Source organism: Oncorhynchus nerka, linkage group LG23 (genome assembly GCF_034236695.1).
Source record: "Oncorhynchus nerka isolate Pitt River linkage group LG23, Oner_Uvic_2.0, whole genome shotgun sequence".
Lineage (NCBI taxonomy): Eukaryota > Metazoa > Chordata > Actinopteri > Salmoniformes > Salmonidae > Oncorhynchus > Oncorhynchus nerka.
Window position 1 is genome coordinate 14,843,151 of NC_088418.1, and position 20,191 is coordinate 14,863,341.

The window sequence follows — 20,191 nt, forward strand, 5'->3', positions numbered from 1 at the left end:
ACATTATCTATATGTTATCTGTATATTTTCTGTATATTATCAAAATGTTATCTGTATATTATCTATATTTTATCTGTATAGTATCTATATATTATCTGTATATTATCTGTATATTACCTATATGTTATCTGTATATTATCTGTATATTACCTATATGTTATCTATACATTATCTGTATATTATCTATATATTATCTATATATTATCTGTATATTATCTGTATATTATCTATATATTATCTGTATATTATCTGTATAGTATCTATATATTATCTGTATATTATCTATATATTATCTATATATTATCTGTATATTATCTGTATATTATCTATATATTATCTGTATATTATCTGTATAGTATCTATATATTATCTGTATATTATCTATATTTTATCTGTATAGTATCTATATATTATCTGTATATTTCCTATATGTTATCTATATATTATCTGTATATTATCTGTATATTACCTATATGTTATCTGTATATTATCTATATTTTATCTGTATAGTATCTATATATTATCTGTATATTATCTATATATTATCTATACATTATCTGTATATTATCTATATATTATCTATATTTTATCTGTATATTATCTATATATTATATGAATATTATCTATACATTATCTGTATATTACCTTTATATTGTCTATATATTGTCTGTATATTATCTATACATTATCTGTATATTATATGAATATTATCTATATATTATCTGTATATTTCCTATATATTATCTATATTTTATCTGTATATTATCTATATATTATCTGTATATTTCCTATATATTATCTATATTTTATCTGTATATTATCTATGTATTATCTGTATATTACCTTTATATTGTCTATATATTGTCTGTATATTATATGTATATTATCTGTATATTATCTGTATATTACCTGTATGTTATCTGTATATTTCCTGTACATTATCTATATTTATCTGTATATTATCTGTATATTACCTGTATGTTATCTGTATATTTCCTGTACATTATCTATATTTATCTGTATATTATCTGTATATTACCTGTATGTTATATGTATAGTATCTGTATAGTATCTGTGTATTACCTATATATTATCTGTATATTATCTGTATATTACCTGTATGTTATATGAATATTATCTGTATATTATCTATATATTATCTGTACATTATCTGTATATTATTTATATATTATCTGTATATTATCTGTATATTATCTGTATATTACCTTTATATTGTCTATATATTATCTGTACATTATCTGTATATTATTTATATATTATCTGTATAGTATCTATATATTATCTGTACATTATCTGTATATTATTTATATATTATCTGTATATTATCTGTATATTATTTATATATTATCTGTATATTATCTGTATATTATTTATATATTATCTGTATATTATCTGTATATTATCTGTATATTATCTGTATATTATCTGTATATTACCTATATATTATCTGTATATTATCTGTATATTATATGAATATTATCTGTATATTATCTATACATTATCTGTATATTATCTGTATATTATATGAATATTATCTGTATATTATCTATACATTATCTGTATATTATATGAATATTATCTGTATATTATCTGTACATTATCTGTATATTATATGAATATTATCTGTATATTATCTATACATTATCTGTATATTATCTGTATATTATCTGTATATTATCTGTACATTATCTGTATATTATCTGTATATTATCTGTATATTATCTATACATTATCTATATATTATCTGCATATTACCTATACATTATCTGTATATTATATGGATATTATCTATACATTATCTGTATATTACCTTTATATTGTCTATATATTGTCTGTATATTATCTATACATTATCTGTATATTATATGAATATTACCTATACATTATCTGTATATTATATGAATATTATCTATACATTATCTGTATATTATATGGTTATTATCTATACATTATCTGTATATTACCTTTATATTGTCTATATATTGTCTGTATATTATCTATACATTATCTGTATATTATATGGATATTATCTATACATTATCTGTATATTACCTTTATATTGTCTATATATTGTCTGTATATTATCTATACATTATCTGTATGTTATATGAATATTATCTATACATTATCTGTATATTACCTATATATTATCTATACATTATCTATGTATGATCCATATTAAGAATATAGAATATAAATCTGTTGAGAGCCCTATTAGAATGTGTTTATGTAAATTAATCATTCATCCGATGTGAGTAAGTACAGATCTAGCATCAGCCTACTATCCCAGAAAACTAGCCTTAATCATAAGGGAGGAACACAAAACTGACCGTAGATCAGCATCTGCGCAAGGATCACTTCTACAGCTGAAATCTTTGTATTACACTGTAGACAGACACTTAACTGTCCATATTCCTTCTTTATTTTGTCATTTTACCCCCTTTTCCTCCCCAATTTTGTGATATTCATATATAGATATCTCATCATTCCAACTCCCCAACGGGCTCAGGGGAGAGTCGAAGGTTGAATCATGCGTCCTCTGAAACATTACCCGCCAAACCGCGCTTCTTAACACCCTGCCAGCTTAACCCGGAAGTCAGCCGCACCAATGTGTTGGAGGAAACACCGTTCAACTGATGACTAAAGTCAGCCTGGAGGAGCCCGGCCTGCCCCAAGGAGTCGCTAGAGCTCGATGAGAAAGCCCCACCAGCCAAACCCTCCACTAACTCGGACGATGCTGGGGCAATTGTGCGCCACCCTATGGGACTCCCGGTCACGGCCGGTTGAGACACAGCCTGGAATCGAACCCCAGGCAGTAGTGACGCTGCAACAGAGCCTTAGACTGCTGCGTCACTCGGTTGGCCAGCTGTCTGTATTCCTTATAAACATACAGAGTGCGTTCATATGGACTGATCCCCCCTTATGCTTCTACAACATCTTTATTGCAATTCTTCTCCAGATACATTAATTGTACTCTTACTTATAGACATGCAGTAGCTTGGTTGCCATGGCCTTGTACACGGCAGTCAACAGTTTCAGCTATCTGAAATATTTGTTATTTCTAAGTGTATATGGTTGTGAGATTATATATTTTTTGCTTAGATGGAGAACTGAAGACTTGTTCCTCTCTCGCAAGGACTGACAACACACACACACACACACACAGCTCTCTGAGACGCATTTGTCCCAGACAGCAACACTATCGACTCTGTACATCGTGGTATTATATATGAATAATATATATTTATATATAAATATTATATATAGTATATCATAATATAATGCACAAAACACAGGAATATAATGTTTCAAAGCAGCGAGTAAAATTATCTTTCCATCCTCTCCAACACACTCTCCAAAATGCCTCCATTTTACCCCCTTCCTATGTTCTCTATTATTTTGCATTAGGAACTCTGTACGCAGCATGCTAACTGCTTGGTGAAAGGGGACGTCACCGTGCTAGGCTGAGCTAGCTGCAGAACGGTGTGTTCCACTACACATCCTTTCAGTTTCATGCTTATTCCAAAATGGCCACTTAACATTCAGTCAAACACTCTACTTTATCTCTTCAATAAGAAAGAAGGAAGTTCAACTGTCCAACCTATCAAATTAATCCTAACCCTCAGCTTCCCTCCTTTACTGCACATATCCTTCTCGTACCTGATTCTGTGTATGAGAAGTATCCCACCCCCCTCTGAAACGGTCCCTGTGGATCACAAATCTTCAATGTGGAATTCCAACCGTATATTCTACAGTATACATTCCAGTCTATAAAGTATGTAGTGTTTGTCTGTCTCTCTCAGACCTCTGACTCCAGACTAGAGACTTTTCCCCAGGGCCGAGTCACACAGGGTCTGTCCTCAGACCTCAACCCTACCAAGCCCTCTCCTCTCTGGGGCTCTATGTCCGGATCCTGGGCCCCTCCATAGGCTCCATAGGCTCCATACAAACTGTCCTGGTACAACAACCCCCTCTGACTTCGACAGCCACCTCCACAGGCCAGGAGCTGGCATACAGGGCTGGGGATACGGTAGGTACCGGGGCTGGGGTGGTTGCTGGATGCCGGGGAATGGGTCTGGAAGTTGAGGGGGCTGTGGTATAGAGACAGCCCAGGGTAGGAGGTTAGATTGTCGTTGTACTGTCTGCTGAGCAGGCTGGTGGTTCTCCGGACCACCCCCAGGCCTACCCCACCTCCCCCTCCCTGGCCCCCCAGCACGGCCTCCCTGTAGGTGGGCAGATGGGTGGAGTGTGAGTGCCGCAGCTTCTTACGCGAGTTTCCTTTCCTCTGGTCCTGCCTTATATGAAGATAGGCATGTTGGCGGGGTGAGGCGGCAGGATAGCATAGGTTGTTCCGGAACGGGGTGGGGTTGTAGAGTTTAGTGGGAGTTTCTTGGTCGACCGTGACGCGGGGAAATAAGTCTGGTAAAGCAGAATGTGATTGGCTATCGAGGGATGTAGGCGGAGTATCGTCCGGCTGGCGAATCTGCTCGCTGCCCCAGGTGGCTCGAAGGAAAGATGGCCGTCGGTGGCGCCGCCGTCTGCCTGCTAGGACGAGCTCCTCCAGAGGAAGAGGCCAGGAGTCACCGCATCTCTCTTCCCCAGGACAGAGCACCGCTCCTGGGTACAGGGAGTCAGGCATGTGGGGCGAGACGTGGTTTTCCTGGATGTGGTTGGCCCGGAGTTCAGCCAGGCACACCGTCTTCTCCTCCCTGCGCCGCCTCCTCTGTCCTCCTCCTCTTCCTGTCTCCCCTGAGAGGAGGCTCTTGCTCCTCCTCTTCCTCTTGGAGGGCTCTGTGTGGGGGGGATGGGAGACAGCAGAGGGTGGGTGAGAGGAGAGGTAGATGTCTGGGAGCTGGAGCTCACTATAGGGGATGAAGGGAGAGCGGGGGTGGGAAAGGTGTTGGGGGTCCACATAGAGCCTACCTGTGGAGGGGTGAGGATAAGATGAGAGGCGATCCCCCCCAGCCAGGTCAAGGTGAGGGCAAATGAGACTAGAAACAGGAAGTGGTCTGTTGTAGAGAGAGGAAGTACGAGCCGGGAGCGTGTATCGTAGCGGTGTGGGTCTCGCCAGCCCCCTCTGCTGGTTCACAGATGTCCCTGAACCCAGCGTGCAGTATTGTGGGCTGAGGGGGCGCTCGGGTGGCAGGTGTGTATTCTCTGTGACATAAGCGAACCCTCCCGGGACTGTTTCCGTGGTGCCTTGCTGCGGAATGTGGACTGGCAGGCTGCCGCCATGGCGTCCCCAGTGTTCTATGGTCTTGGAGGCGTGGTCCAGTGAGGTCTCGACTTGGGCGGAGTTAACCAGGTCCTTAGCAGTGCGTAGCATCTTGAGGATGTTAGCCTGGGCATAGTTAGCTGTCAGGTCTGGGTTGGCCAGGTTAGGGAGGTCTGGTTCCTCCACCCCGTTGAAGCAACTGTAGATACCCTGGGAGACGGAAGAGAGGGAGGGGAGAGGGGAAGTAGAGGATGGGAGAGATGAGAGAGAAAGAGAATACATGATCTACTACATGTAAAATTCAGTAGAAGCCCTGTAGAGAGATCTTGCTCAAAAGTTAAACCTCACAAAGAAAGTCATTCGATTCCACAGATTTTGCCAGTTTGGACAAACGCTGAACACACACAGACTTGCTGAGCAAATAGTATCAAACTGCAAACAGAGAGCTGAGTCCCCTGACTGCACCGTTCACAGTCGACTGAAAAACTGACAAAGCCTAATTTAATTTGGCCCTCAGGGGCCCCCGTAGGGATTAACTATCAGATAGTAATTTAGCTGCTAATCTGATAAACCATGATACAGGTACAACGCTGTAATTACACACTGTTAGCAGAGCACACACATACACACGTGAGATTGCCTAGTCACTTTTACCCCTACCTACATGTACATATTACCTCAACGACCTTGTACCCCTGCACATTGACTTGCTACCGGTACTTCTTGTATTTGGCCTCGATATTGTTATTTATTGTGTTACTATTTCATATTTTTATTTGCTCATTTATTTAATGGTAAAAGTTTACACCGGTTGTACTAGGCGCATGTGAAACATAAAATCTGATTTCAATGAATTGAGTTGAGTCCATAGACTTTAGGCTGGGAATGTTTTTCACGTTCGTTCCCTCCTTCTGCCCCTCCTACAAAACACGCACTTATCACATAGATTGGTTGTTGATTAACACTAATGTTGAGCTGGAATTAAAACCGTGGTTTGTGCTCATTAAAACTATTGTTCTGCAGATGATAATGTAGTCATAGGAATTATACGCGGGGTAAACAGCAATAAGAGCTCATATCAGGAGTTATTCATTCACCACACATCATTAACTCTTATACGAGTTTTTGTTCTCTCTCTCTCTCTCTCTCTCTCTCTCTCTCTCTCTCTCTCTTTCTCTGTATCTCTCTCTCTCTCTGTGTATCTCTCTCTCTCTATCTCTCTCTCTCTGTATCTCTCTCTCTCCCTCTCTCTCTCTCTCTCTGTATCTCTCTCTGCATCTCTCTGCATCTCTCTGTACCTCTGTACCTCTCTCTCTCTCTCTCTCCCTCTCTCTCTCTCTCTCTGTATCTCTCTCTTTCTCTCTCTTTCTCTCTCTGTACCTCTGTACCTCTCTCTCTCTCTCTCTCTCTCTCTGTATCTCTCTCTCTCTCTCTCTCTCTCTCTCTCTCTCTCTCTCTCTCTCTCTCTCTCTCTCTCGCTTTCTCTGTATCTCTCTCTCTCTCTCTCTCTCTTTCATTCTCTGTATCTCTCTGTATCTCTCTCTTCTCTCTCTTTCTCTCTGTACCTCTCCCTCTCTTTCTTTCTCTGTATCTATCTCTTTCTCTCTATATATCTCTATTTTTCTCTCTCTGTATCTCTCTCTGTTTCTCTCTCTCTTCTCTCTCTTTCTCTCTCTGTATCTCTCTCTGTATCTCTCTCTTTCTCTCTGTACCTCTCTCTCTCTCTCTCTGTATCTCTCTTTCTCTCTGTATCTCTCTCTTTCTCTCTCTGTATCTCTCTGTACCTCTGTACCTCTCTCTCTCTCTCTCTCTCTCTCTCTCTCTCTCTCTCTTTTCTTTCTCTGTATCTCTCTATCTCTCTGTACCTCTCCCTCTCTTTCTTTCTCCGTATATCTCTCTTTCTCTCTCTGTATCTCTCTCTTTCTTTCTCTGTACCTCTCTCTTTCTCTCTCTGTATCTCTCTCTGTATCTCTGTCTGTATCTCTCTCTTTCTCTCTGTATCTCTCTCTCTCTCTCGCTCTCTCTCTCTGTCTCTGTATCTCTCTCTTTATATCTCTCTTTCTCTCTTTCTCTCTCTGTATCTCTCTTTCTCTCTCTCTTTCTCTCTCTGTATCTCTCTCATTCTCTGTATCTCTCTCTTTCTCTCTCTCTCTCTCTGTATCTCTCTCTGTATCGCTCTCTTTCTCTCTCTGTATCTCTCTCTTTCTTTCTCTCTCTCTCTGTATCTCTCTCTGTATCTCTCTCTTTCTTTCTCTCTCTCTCTGTACCTCTCTCTTTCTCTCTCTGTACCTCTCTCTCTTGCTCTCTGTACCTCTCTCTCGCTGTCTCTGTATCTCTCTATTTCTCTCTCTGTATCTCTCTCTCTCTCTCTGTATCTCTCTTTCTTTCTCTCTCTCTCTCTGTCTCACCCTGCTGATGGCGAGCAGGAAGTCCATCCTGGGAGATTTGTCTAGTTCCTTGTGAAGTTTCCAGTAGAGTAGATGTTCCCAGGAGAACACCAGCAGACTGAGCCCCATGGCCACCAGCAGCATGTAGAAGACCCCGGCCATGTTGTCTATGTCCAGCTTACTGCTCATCACCTCGTTCTTCTCATTCTGACAGATGCCTGACAGCCAGACCGTCTCCAAGCGCTGGGTGTCACCTGGGAGAGGAGAGGGACGCAGTCAGAATCACCTTGAGGAGTGACTCACCAGTGAATTACCACAGTCAGATTCAGGTGTATGGGGTTTCTTTCAAATTAGGCTCCTGGGGAATATGTGATTTATGACTTACAAATTGGGGTTACCAGTGTGTGTGTGTGTCTGTGTGTGTGTGTGTGCGTGCGTGCGTGCGTGCGCATATGCATGACCCACCATCTCCCAGGAACTGCAATAAGGCCAGGTCAATTGGTCGTTTCCATCGAGAGTCTTTCTGCAGGGCGATACCGTAGCCCGTTGTAGCAAACACCTTCCCAGAGCCAATAGTCACAAGCTTACAGCCCTCGTCCTTCCCTGCCATGTAGTTCAACACCGCAGCATCATAGATAAAAGCATCCAGCTTCCTGGATGAGACGGAGAAGAATCAAAATGTGTTGCAGTTTTAATTAACCAAATGGAACTCCTCCCAGTTAATAAGCCTGGATCAAACTATGGGGATCATAGACGGTATTGTATTCTGAGGGCGTTGGACTGGGGGTTAGGGTTTAGGGGTTAGGGGTGAGAGCTGGAGGAGAGGTAAGGATTAAAGGAAGTGCGTTCTTACGCTGTCTTAAGGCTGTTGAGGGCATCCTCTACTCCTTTCTGGTTGTATTTGACCATGTGTGCGTGCATGTCGGGGTAGTTACTCCTGATGTTCCTTTCTGTGCTGCCGTTAGGGACTGTCCCAAACCGGAATGGAGGGTAGTGTTCCTGAGGCTTCTGGAACTGAGGAGAGGAGAGGAGAGGAGAGGGGAGGGGAGGGGAGGGGAGGGGAGAGGAGGGGAGGGGAGGGGAGAGGAGAGGAGAGGAGAGGAGAGGAGAGGAGAGGAGAGGAGAGGAGAGGAGAGGAGAGGAGATTCAGCTCAGTGAGATCTAATTCAGAGCAGTTCTATTCATTTGAAACTGATTCAGTTAAAATCTCTTCCTCTCAATTCACTTTCATTGGAATGAACGCCATTCTACCCTTTTCAATTTGATTAAACGTGATGTCATTCAAGGCCCGTTCTATTGAAGTAATTTCAGTAGCCATAGATTTAGTTCAGTCTAGTAGATGAACTCAGGGACATTTGGAGTCGGTTCAAAGTTGAAATGATTCAGAGTGCAGGGTGAATGAAACCTTTGAAAGAACCACACAGAACGCAGACGCTCATAAAACTCTATTAAAGTGTAAATAAAAACTGCTCTATTATTCTCTTTTAGTATTGACCTTCAGAGCCCTATGTAGATGTGTGTGTGTGTGTGTGTGTGTGTGTGTGTGTGTGTGTGTGTGTGTGTGTGTGTGTGTGTGTGTGCCTGCATGAACTTGAGTGTGTATAGGAAGGAGTTTATGAATATATTGTTAGTGGTCATATTGATCCATCAGCACTATAAACAGTGGTACAGACAGGACTATCTGCATAAATATAACCAGTGGTTAATTAATACAGCCAGCATCACTGAGGGCCACGCTGCTTATTCACAGCCCCTCTCTCTCTCTCTCTCCCTGTTTATCTGTTTCTCTCTCTGTATAACTGTTTATCTCTCTGCATCTCTCTGTTAAATGGTTAATCTCTCTATATCTCTCTGTTTATTGGTTAATCTCTCTATATCTCTCTGTTAAATGGTTTATCTCTCTATATCTCTCTGTTAAATGGTTAATCTCTCTATATCTCTCTGTTAAATGGTTTATCTCTCTATATCTCTCTGTTTAATGGTTTATCTCTCTGTATCTCTCTGTTTAATGGTTAATCTCTCTATATCTCTCTGTTTAATGGTTAATCTCTCTGTATCTCTCTGTTTAATGGTTAATCTCTCTATATCTCTCTGTTTAATGGTTAATCTCTCTATATCTCTCTGTTTAATGGTTTATCTCTCTATATCTCTCTGTTAAATGGTTTATCTCTCTATATCTCTCTGTTTAATGGTTAATCTCTCTATATCTCTCTGTTTAATGGTTTATCTCTCTATATCTCTCTGTTAAATGGTTTATCTCTCTGTATCTCTCTGTTAAATGGTTAATCTCTCTATATCTCTCTGTTTAATGGTTAATCTCTCTATATCTCTCTGTTAAATGGTTTATCTCTCTATATCTCTCTGTTTATTGGTTTCTCTCTCTATATCTCTCTGTTAAATGGTTAATCTCTCTATATCTCTCTGTTTAATGGTTAATCTCTCTATATCTCTCTGTTTAATGGTTAATCTCTCTATATCTCTCTGTTTAATGGTTAATCTCTCTATATCTCTCTGTTTAATGGTTAATCTCTCTATATCTCTCTGTTTAATGGTTAATCTCTCTATATCTCTCTGTTTAATGGTTAATCTCTCTATATCTCTCTGTTTAATGGTTAATCTCTCTATATCTCTCTGTTTATTGGTTAATCTCTCTATATCTCTCTGTTAAATGGTTTATCTCTCTATATCTCTCTGTTAAATGGTTAATCTCTCTATATCTCTCTGTTTAATGGTTAATCTCTCTGTATTTCTCTGTTAAATGGTTAATCTCTCTATATCTCTCTGTTTAATGGTTAATCTCTCTATATCTCTCTGTTTAATGGTTTATCTCTCTATATCTCTCTGTTAAATGGTTTATCTCTCTATATCTCTCTGTTAAATGGTTTATCTCTCTATATCTCTCTGTTAAATGGTTTCTCTCTCTATATCTCTCTGTTTAATGGTTAATCTCTCTGTTTAATGGTTAATCTCTCTATATCTCTCTGTTTAATGGTTAATCTCTCTATATCTCTCTGTTTAATGGTTAATCTCTCTATATCTCTCTGTTTAATGGTTTATCTCTCTATATCTCTCTGTTAAATGGTTTATCTCTCTATATCTCTCTGTTTAATGGTTAATATCTCTATATCTCTCTGTTTAATGGTTAATCTCTCTATATCTCTCTGTTTAATGGTTTCTCTCTCTGTATCTCTCTGTTTAATGGTTAATCTCTCTATATCTCTCTGTTTAATGGTTAATCTCTCTATATCTCTCTGTTTAATGGTTAATCTCTCTATATCTCTCTGTTTATTGGTTAATCTCTCTATATCTCTCTGTTAAATGGTTTATCTCTCTATATCTCTCTGTTTAATGGTTAATCTCTCTATATCTCTCTGTTTAATGGTTAATCTCTCTATATCTCTCTGTTTAATGGTTAATCTCTCTATATCTCTCTGTTTAATGGTTAATCTCTCTATATCTCTCTGTTTAATGGTTAATCTCTCTATATCTCTCTGTTAAATGGTTAATCTCTCTATATCTCTCTGTTTATTGGTTTCTCTCTCTATATCTCTCTGTTTAATGGTTAATCTCTCTATATCTCTATGTTTAATGGTTTATCTCTCTATATCTCTCTGTTTAATGGTTAATCTCTCTATATCTCTCTGTTAAATGGTTTATCTCTCTATATCTCTCTGTTAAATGGTTTATCTCTCTATATCTCTCTGTTTATTGGTTTCTCTCTCTATATCTCTCTGTTTAATGGTTAATCTCTCTATATCTCTCTGTTTATTGGTTTCTCTCTCTGTATCTCTCTGTTAAATGGTTAATCTCTCTATATCTCTCTGTTTATTGGTTTCTCTCCCTATATCTCTCTGTTTAATGGTTTATCTCTCTATATCTCTCTGTTTAATGGTTAATCTCTCTATATCTCTCTGTTAAATGGTTTATCTCTCTATATCTCTCTGTTTATTGGTTTATCTCTCTATATCTCTCTGTTTATTGGTTTCTCTCTCTGTATCTCTCTGTTTATTGGTTTCTCTCTCTGTATCTATCGGTTTATTGGTTTCTCCTTGTATCTCTCTGTTTATCTGTTTCTCTCTCTGTATCTCTGTTTATTGGTTCTCTCTCTGTATCTCTCTGTTTATTGGTTTCTCTTTCTGTATCTCTCTGTTTATTGGTTTCTCTCTCTGTATCTATCGGTTTATTGGTTTCTCCTTGTATCTCTCTGTTTATCTGTTTCTCTCTCTGTATCTCTGTTTATTGGTTTCTCTCTCTGTATCTCTCTGTTTATTGGTTTATCTCTCTATATCTCTCTGTTTATTGGTTTCTCTCTCTGTATCTCTCTGTTTATTGGTTTCTCTCTCTGTATCTATCGGTTTATTGGTTTCTCCTTGTATCTCTCTGTTTATCTGTTTCTCTCTCTGTATCTCTGTTTATTGGTTTCTCTCTCTGTATCTCTCTGTTTATTGGTTTCTCTCTCTGTATCTATCGGTTTATTGGTTTCTCCTTGTATCTCTCTGTTTATCTGTTTCTCTCTCTGTATCTCTGTTTATTGGTTTCTCTCTCTGTATCTCTCTGTTTATTGGTTTATCTCTCTGTATCTCTCTGTTTATTGGTTTATCTCTCTGTTTAATGGTTAATCTCTCTCTGTTAATTGGGTTCCCTCTCTGTATCTCTCTGTTTTTGGTTTATCGCTCTGTATCTCTCTGTTTATTGGTATCTCTCTGTATCTTTGTCGTTTGCTGGTTTCTCTCTCTGTATCTCTCTGTTTATCTGTTTATCTCTCTGTATCTCTCTGTTTATCTCTCTGTTTATCTCTTTGTATTTCTCTAGTGATTGGTTTATCTCTCTGTTTAATGGTTTATGTCTCTGTATCTCTCTGTTTAATGGTTTATCTCACTGTATCTCTCTGTCTAATGGTTTATCTCTCTCTGTATCTCTCTCTGTTTATTTGTCACGCCCTGGCCTTAGTATTCTGTGTTTTCTTTATTATTGTGGTTAGGCCAGGGTGTGACATGGGTGATTATGTGTTTGTCTTGTTTAGGGGCTTTTGTAGATTGATGGGGTTTTGTTCAGTGTAGTATTCTAGGTAAGTCTATGGTTGCCTAGATTGGTTCTCAATTAGAAGCAGCTGTTTATCGTTGCCTCTGATTGGGAACCATATTTAGGCAGCCATATTCTTTGGGTATTTTGTGGGTGATTGTTCCTGTCTCTGTGTTTTGCACCAGTTAGGACTGTTTCGGGTTTTCCACGTTTTCTTATTTTGTATAGTGTTCACGTTTTCATCTTTCATTAAAGATGTTTATAAATAACCACACAGCATTTTGGTTCTCCTCTCCTTCCCAGGAAGAAAACCGTTACATTATTGGATTATCTCTCTGTTTATTGGTTTTTCTCTCTCTGTATAGCTCTGTTTATTGGTTTCTATCTCTGTTTATTGGTTTCTATCTCTGTTTATTGGTTTCTATCTCTCTCTATTGGTTTCTATCTCTCTCTGTTTATTGGTTTCTATCTCTGTTTATTGGTTTCTATCTGTATCTCTGTTTTTGTCACGTGTTCTCCTTCTCCAGCCTCTATGTCACCAGGCTGCTCATTATGGCGCACACCTGTCACCATCGTTACTCGCATCAGCGCATTATGACACTCACCTGGACTCAATCACCTCCTTGATTACCTTTCCTATATATGTCACTCCCTTTGGTTCCTTTCCTATATATGTCACTCCCTTTGGTTCCTCTCCTATATATGTCACTCCCTTTGGTTCCTCTCCTATATATGTCAATCCCTTTGGTTCCTCTCCTATATATGTCAATCCCTTTGGTTCCTCTCCTATATATGTCACTCCCTTTGGTTCCTCTCCTATATATGTCACTCCCTTTGGTTCCTCTCCTATATATGTCACTCCCTTTGGTTCCTCTCCTATATATGTCACTCCCTTTGGTTCCTCTCCTATATATGTCACTCCCTTTGGTTCCTCTCCTATATATGTCACTCCCTTTGGTTCCTCTCCTATATATGTCACTCCCTTTGGTTCCTCCCCTATATATGTCACTCCCTTTGGTTCCTTCCCTATATATGTCACTCCCTTTGGTTCCTTCCCCAGGCGTAATTGTTTCTGTTTCAGTTTCCTGGTTGTGCGTTGGTCGCGTTTCTTGTTTTGTATTATGTTTTGTTTAAAGACGAAATCACTCGCTTTCTGAACTTGCTTCCCGACTCTCAGCGCACATCGTTAGTTGACCTGTTCCTGTATTTCTCTCTGTTTCTCTGATTCTCTCTGTTTCCCGCTCTCTGGATCTCTGAAACAAAATGTGTCGCTTGTCATTTTCGTCTTCTGTGATTATGCTTAGGAATAGCCAGCTGAATGAAGAATGTGTGTGGTTGTCACGCCCTGACCTTGATTAGGTCAGGGTGTGACTCGGGTAGGAGAATCTGTTTTCTATTTCTTTGTTGTTTTTTGCCAAGTGTGGTTCCCAATCAGAGGCGGCTGTCTATCGTTGTCTCTGATTAGGGATCATATGTAAGTTGTCATTTTCCGTTTGGGTTTTGTGGGGTGTTTTCCGTTTAGTATCTGTGCCTGACGGAACTGTTCGCTTTCGTTTTTGTATTCGTTATTTTTGTTTGAGTGATTCTTGACAATAAAGAACATGAACACATTCCACGCTTGGCTTTGGCCCACTCTACCTTACAACGACGAGCATTACCCTGGGGCGGCAGGGTAGCCTAGTGGTTAGAGCATTGGACTAGTAACCGAAAGGTTGCAAGTTCAAATCCCCGAGCTGACAAGGTACATAATCTGTCGTTCTGCCCCTGAACAGGCAGTTAACCCACTGTTCCTAGGCCGTCATTGAAAATAAGAATTTGTTCTTAACTGACTTGCCTAGTTAAATAAAGGTAAAAAAAAAAAAAAAAATTACAGTGGTGTATGCGATGAGTGTGTGTCTTTGTGTTCACATATGTAAGCTATTGAATGACAGGGATAATCTTTGACAAGATGAGCTACAAGAGAACAGTTATCAGGATAGATGGATTGGTGGATGACTCTGGGATTGATTAACTGTCCTACCTTCTTGTCAGACAGTCCAGACACAGTGTCTATGTACTGCTCCTGGATCATGAAGGCAGCCAGGTTGGCGGTGTAGGAGGCCAGGAAGATGACTGCGAAGAAGGCCCACACCAGCACCATGATCTTACTGGTGGTTCCTTTAGGGTTCTCGATGGGGACTGAGTTATTGAACACGATGCCCCAAAGCAACCACACTGACTTCCCTATGGTGAAGGTAGGACCTCCTGCCGCTGGGGGGTTGGAGGCAGGAGGAGAGGGGGGAGGTGTTTGGTTAATATACTCATTGTATCATAACAGTATCATTAGCAGATGTACAATATACGTCCATGTTATTGATGTGTGTAATGAAACATACATCCATGTTATTGATGTGTGTAATGAAACATACGTCCATGTTATTGATGTGTGTAATGAAACATACGTCCATGTTATTGATGTGTGTAATGAAACATACGTCCCTGTTATTGATGTGTGTAATTAAACACACGTCCATGTTATTGATGTGTGTAATGAAACATACGTCCATGTTATTGATGTGTGTAATGAAACACACGTCCATGTTATTGATGTGTGTAATGAAACATACGTCCATGTTATTGATGTGTGTAATGAAACATACGTCCATGTTATTGATGTGTGTAATGAAACATACGTCCATGTTATTGATGTGTGTAATGAAACACACGTCCATGTTATTGATGTGTGTAATGAAACATACGTCCATGTTATTGATGTGTGTAATGAAACACACGTCCATGTTATTGATGTGTGTAATGAAACATACGTCCATGTTATTGATGTGTGTAATGAAACATACGTCCATGTTATTGATGTGTGTAATGAAACATACGTCCATGTTATTGATGTGTGTAATGAAACATACGTCCATGTTATTGATGTGTGTAATGAAACATACGTCCATGTTATTGATGTGTGTAATGAAACATACGTCCATGTTATTGATGTGTGTAATGAAACATACGTCCATGTTATTGATGTGTGTAATGAAACATACATCCATGTTAATGATGTTTGTAATGAAACATACGTCCATGTTATTGATGTGTGTAATGAAACATACGTTCATGTTATTGATGTGTGTAATGAAACATACGTCCATGTTATTGATGTGTATAATGATGTGTAATGAAACATACGTCCATTTTCCTATACTGTTGATGGCTGTATCATGCATTTCCAATTAGCTTGTTTGTACAGCCCCTTACTAGACCTAATAGAATTTTGACCTTTTCATCTCTCTATCACATTTCCATTCATAGGTTGTTCCCTATCCCATCATTCAACCCAGCAGCAGCACTGAACACAACATCATTAGCAATCCTCTCAGCATTAGACTAGTCACTGAAGGGTTTGCCGTTAGCCTGCCTCTAGCTGTGTGGTGTGTTTGGTAACACAGTGTTAACTGCTAGTCTGCCTCTAGTTGTGTGTCATGTTGTGTAACACAGTGTTAGCCACTAGCCTGCCTCTAGTTGTGTGTTGTGTAACACGGTGTTAGCCACTAGCCTGCCTCTAGTTGTGTTGTGTTGGGTAACACAGTGTTAACTGCTAGTCTGCCTCTAGTTGTGTGTCATGTTGTGTAACACAGTGTTAGCCACTAGCCTGCCTCTAGTTGTGTGTTGTGTAACACGGTGCTAGCCACTAGCCTGCCTCTAGTTGTGTTGTGTTGGGTAACACAGTGTTAGCTGCAAGTCTGCCTCTAGTTGTGTGTCGTGTTGTGTAACACAGTGTTAGCCACTAGCCTGCCTCTAGTTGTGTTGTGTAACACAGTGTTAGCTGCTAGCCTGCCTCTATCTGTCTGTCGTATTGGGGAACACAGACTCAGCCCATTCATCTTTGCCAGCTTGGAGAAGCCAAATCCATCTCCATCAGATTAGCCTAGCGACAAACACTAATTAAACCAGGAAGTGACCTTTCAGACCGCGAGACGAGAGCGGGCTCTGGCAGCTTGGCATGCTGGGATTGATTAGCCGTCTTTGTTGAGTGCAGTGCTATACCCCACTCTCCCAGGGACTCTCGGGGTCTGGCATTCTGTGTCAATACCTGCCTAAAACCACTTTAAAACTTTTGGCACCTAGCTTCTGTTTCTAGTATGTAGGACACAGCCGTTTCCCATACTAATGTAGCCGATAAACAACTCTCACTTCCCTGTGTTTGTGTGAATAAGCAGTGTTTTATTTTATTATTATAATTATTTATTATTTTAGGGGGTAGATCAGCTTTAATATCGCAGATAGATTGTAGCTTCCATCAATGTAATTGTCTGCATCATTTTCAATCCCCCATATATATTTTGTGTAAATATGTACATAAAATATGCTTTTAAAATATATTTTCTTTTCTTATTTTCACCTAACCCTACCACCCCCCTCATACACTTCCCTGTGTTTGGGTGAATAAGCAGGGTTAATGACCAGCTGAGTTTCAACCCAAGTCTCCTGTGTGAGCCCTCGGCGCTAAAGCCAGGGTAGCAGCAGCTGTGCCACAACTCACCTTTAGCGCTGACCAAGCTGCGGTTGTAGCCGACAGGACTGAAGTACTCGAACACGAATACGGTCACAGCTACCACGGTCAGGCACATTACAAACATCATCACCCACACCGCTGGGCTATAGGGCTCTGGGAGAGAGGAGGAGAGACAAGGAGGAGGGAGAGAGAGAGCGGGCGGGAGGGATCTTTCTTTTTATGTCATTTGGACTGGCCAATGATGGCTAATAATGTCACCAGGTATAGTATCTACGGAAAACTTAAAGACGGTCATAGGATTGTTCATCCATTGCTTTGGTTGTCGTATAAGCTTGTCTAGGCTCCAACAAAGCAATTATACATACTGAGCAGCTCAGGGAGAGAAAAGGCAGAGATAAAAATGACTCATTTTAACATGGGAACGTCAACTTGTTTTCATTTTGATTTGGTTGTTTCAGTGTTTAAGTATGATGTAGTTGTATCTGCAGGATAAATCCAAAGTTACCTAAAACGGAAACAGACCACTGAGACAGAACCCAGTAAAGTAGGCCAAACACAAACACACACACAAACACACACACATGCACTGAGCGTTGCCATGGGAGCTAGCTGTCATGTTGCTTCCGTGAGGAGAGGCATCATGGCCGGCAATCCAGGTAAATCACTGTTTGACACAGATCTAAGATAATGTTAACTATTGGAGTACTAACACTAAACTTACCTCAGATCAAATTATATTTACATAATATAAAGACAATCAATCAATTAATCAATCCAACTATCTCACCGAGGAAGGCGGAGGGGGAGACAGTCCCATTGCTACGGGCAACCATGACGCTGATGCCGGTCTCGACGAATGGCACGGAGAAGTCGATGATCTCAGAACGCTCCTCATTTATGGTGAGAGAACCTATGGCCATGTCTGCTTTCCTGTAGAACACCTGGGAGAGAGGGAGGAGAGGGGGAGGAATCAGACGGGTGGGGGGTGATACATCTTTACATCACACAACTTAAAACATGATCTACTGTGCTTCATCCCTCTGTCAATGTAAGAATGGCACATTATAGCATTTTTTCCTCTCTCTTGCATTACCTCAACATGTATCAAATGGCATTGAGCCTCATGGGGACGCAGGCAGGGATGATGTCATGAGGAACACCTGTTCAGGCGTACGCCTTTAGGATGCGACTGTGTTTGATGTGTCTTCAGCACCATATGAACATGCATGTTTTCACACACCATTAACCCAGATACAATCAACCATCAAAGAGATGCTGTACACCTACCCAGTCTACCTCTGACCACTGCCTCCACTCCTGGTCCCAACAAACACACAGCACAGATTTAGGAGTAGAAGCTCTGGAGCTGTTCACAGGGGAAGTTCATTTATCTTCCAATTGTTATCTTCCTGCCTGGGATTTCAACCAGCAACCTTCCAGCTACTGGTCCGCCTCTCTAGCCTCTAGCCACCGCCTCTGTCATGTAACGTCCTACATTACTGGTCCGCCTCTCTAGCCTCTAGCCACCGCCTCTGTCCTGTAACGTCCTACATTACTGGGAGAGTTTGGTGCTGGAGTTCCTCTCACCTCTCCGATCATGCCGTTCCAGATGCCGCTGATCATCTTTCCATGTTTCCCGTTAGTGACCAGGTAGAGGTCGTAGGAGAACTTGATGGTGCGAGACAGCTTCTTCAGAATGTCGATGCAGAACCCCTTACAGCACAGCTTGGTGTAGGGCTCCGAGTGACCCACAAGACTGTAGGGAGAGGAGGAACACACACACGCACACACTGAACAGAACGTATGTGACGAACAGTAAGTTTTAGGAGAAAGAAGAGCAACTCCTAATTGACCTGATAGGTCCTCTAATTGACCTGATAGGTCCTCTAATTGACCTGATAGTTCCTCTAATTGACCTGATAGGTCCTCTAATTGACCTGATAGTTCCTCTAATTGACCTGATAGTTCCTCTAATTGACCTGATAGTTCCTCTAATTGACCTGATAGGTCCTCTAATTGACCTGATAGGTTCTCTAATTGACCTGATAGTTCCTCTAATTGACCTGATAGTTCCTCTAATTGACCTGATAGTTCCTCTAATTGACCTGATAGGTTCTCTAATTGACCTGATAGGTCCTCTAATTGACCTGATCGTTCCTCTAATTGACCTGATAGTTCCTCTAATTGACCTGATAGGTCCTCTAATTGACCTGATAGTTCCTCTAATTGACCTGATAGGTCCTCTAATTGACCTGATAGTTCCTCTAATTGACCTGATAGTTCCTCTAATTGACCTGATAGTTCCTCTAATTGACCTGATAGGTCCTCTAATTGACCTGATAGGTTCTCTAATTGACCTGATAGTTCCTCTAATTGACCTGATAGTTCCTCTAATTGACCTGATAGTTCCTCTAATTGACCTGATAGTTCCTCTAATTGACCTGATAGGTCCTCTAATTGACCTGATCGTTCCTCTAATTGACCTGATAGTTCCTCTAATTGACCTGATAGGTCCTCTAATTGACCTGATAGTTCCTCTAATTGACCTGATAGGTCCTCTAATTGACCTGATAGTTCCTCTAATTGACCTGATAGGTCCTCTAATTGACCTGATAGTTCCTCTAATTGACCTGATAGTTCCTCTAATTGACCTGATAGGTCCTCTAATTGACCTGATAGTTCCTCTAATTGACATGATAGTTCCTCTAATTGACCTGATAGGTCCTCTAATTGACCTGTTAAACAGCAGTAGCTCTGTGAGACCGATGAGATCAATAAGCTAAACAGCATCAGAGCAGAGCAGAGCAGAGGAGGGAGGAGTGTGGTCTGTACTAACGACTGGGAATCAAGGACCTGGTCTGCAGACAGGAAAGACAACAGGAAATCGGTATCCCTGAGACACTCACTCACTCACACACGCACGCGTGTGTTTTGTTTTGTGAAACACTGACACACACACACACACAGAGAGCAGTGATGATCTGTCACCTCCAGCCTCCCCTCGACCCCACTGTCTAATGATGTGTAGGTAGAGGGGGAGGA

General features: G+C 40.2%; 1 protein-coding gene across 1 annotated transcript in view; it reads right to left on the bottom strand.

The window, feature by feature from the left end:
- Positions 1-2,941: 2,941 nt before the first annotated feature.
- LOC115107175 (glutamate receptor ionotropic, NMDA 2C-like) overlaps positions 2,942-20,191 on the bottom strand; it is a 60,616-nt gene continuing 43,366 nt past the window's right edge. Inside the window, exons 9-16 of the mRNA XM_065007876.1 lie at positions 18,737-18,905; positions 17,937-18,090; positions 17,177-17,302; positions 14,666-14,895; positions 8,477-8,637; positions 8,089-8,276; positions 7,645-7,877; positions 2,942-5,446 (exon numbers count right to left, since the gene is read on the bottom strand). Coding sequence (XP_064863948.1) covers positions 3,821-5,446; positions 7,645-7,877; positions 8,089-8,276; positions 8,477-8,637; positions 14,666-14,895; positions 17,177-17,302; positions 17,937-18,090; positions 18,737-18,905 — 2,887 coding nt within the window. The 3' untranslated portion in view covers positions 2,942-3,820. The remainder of the gene's footprint in view (positions 5,447-7,644; positions 7,878-8,088; positions 8,277-8,476; positions 8,638-14,665; positions 14,896-17,176; positions 17,303-17,936; positions 18,091-18,736; positions 18,906-20,191) is intronic.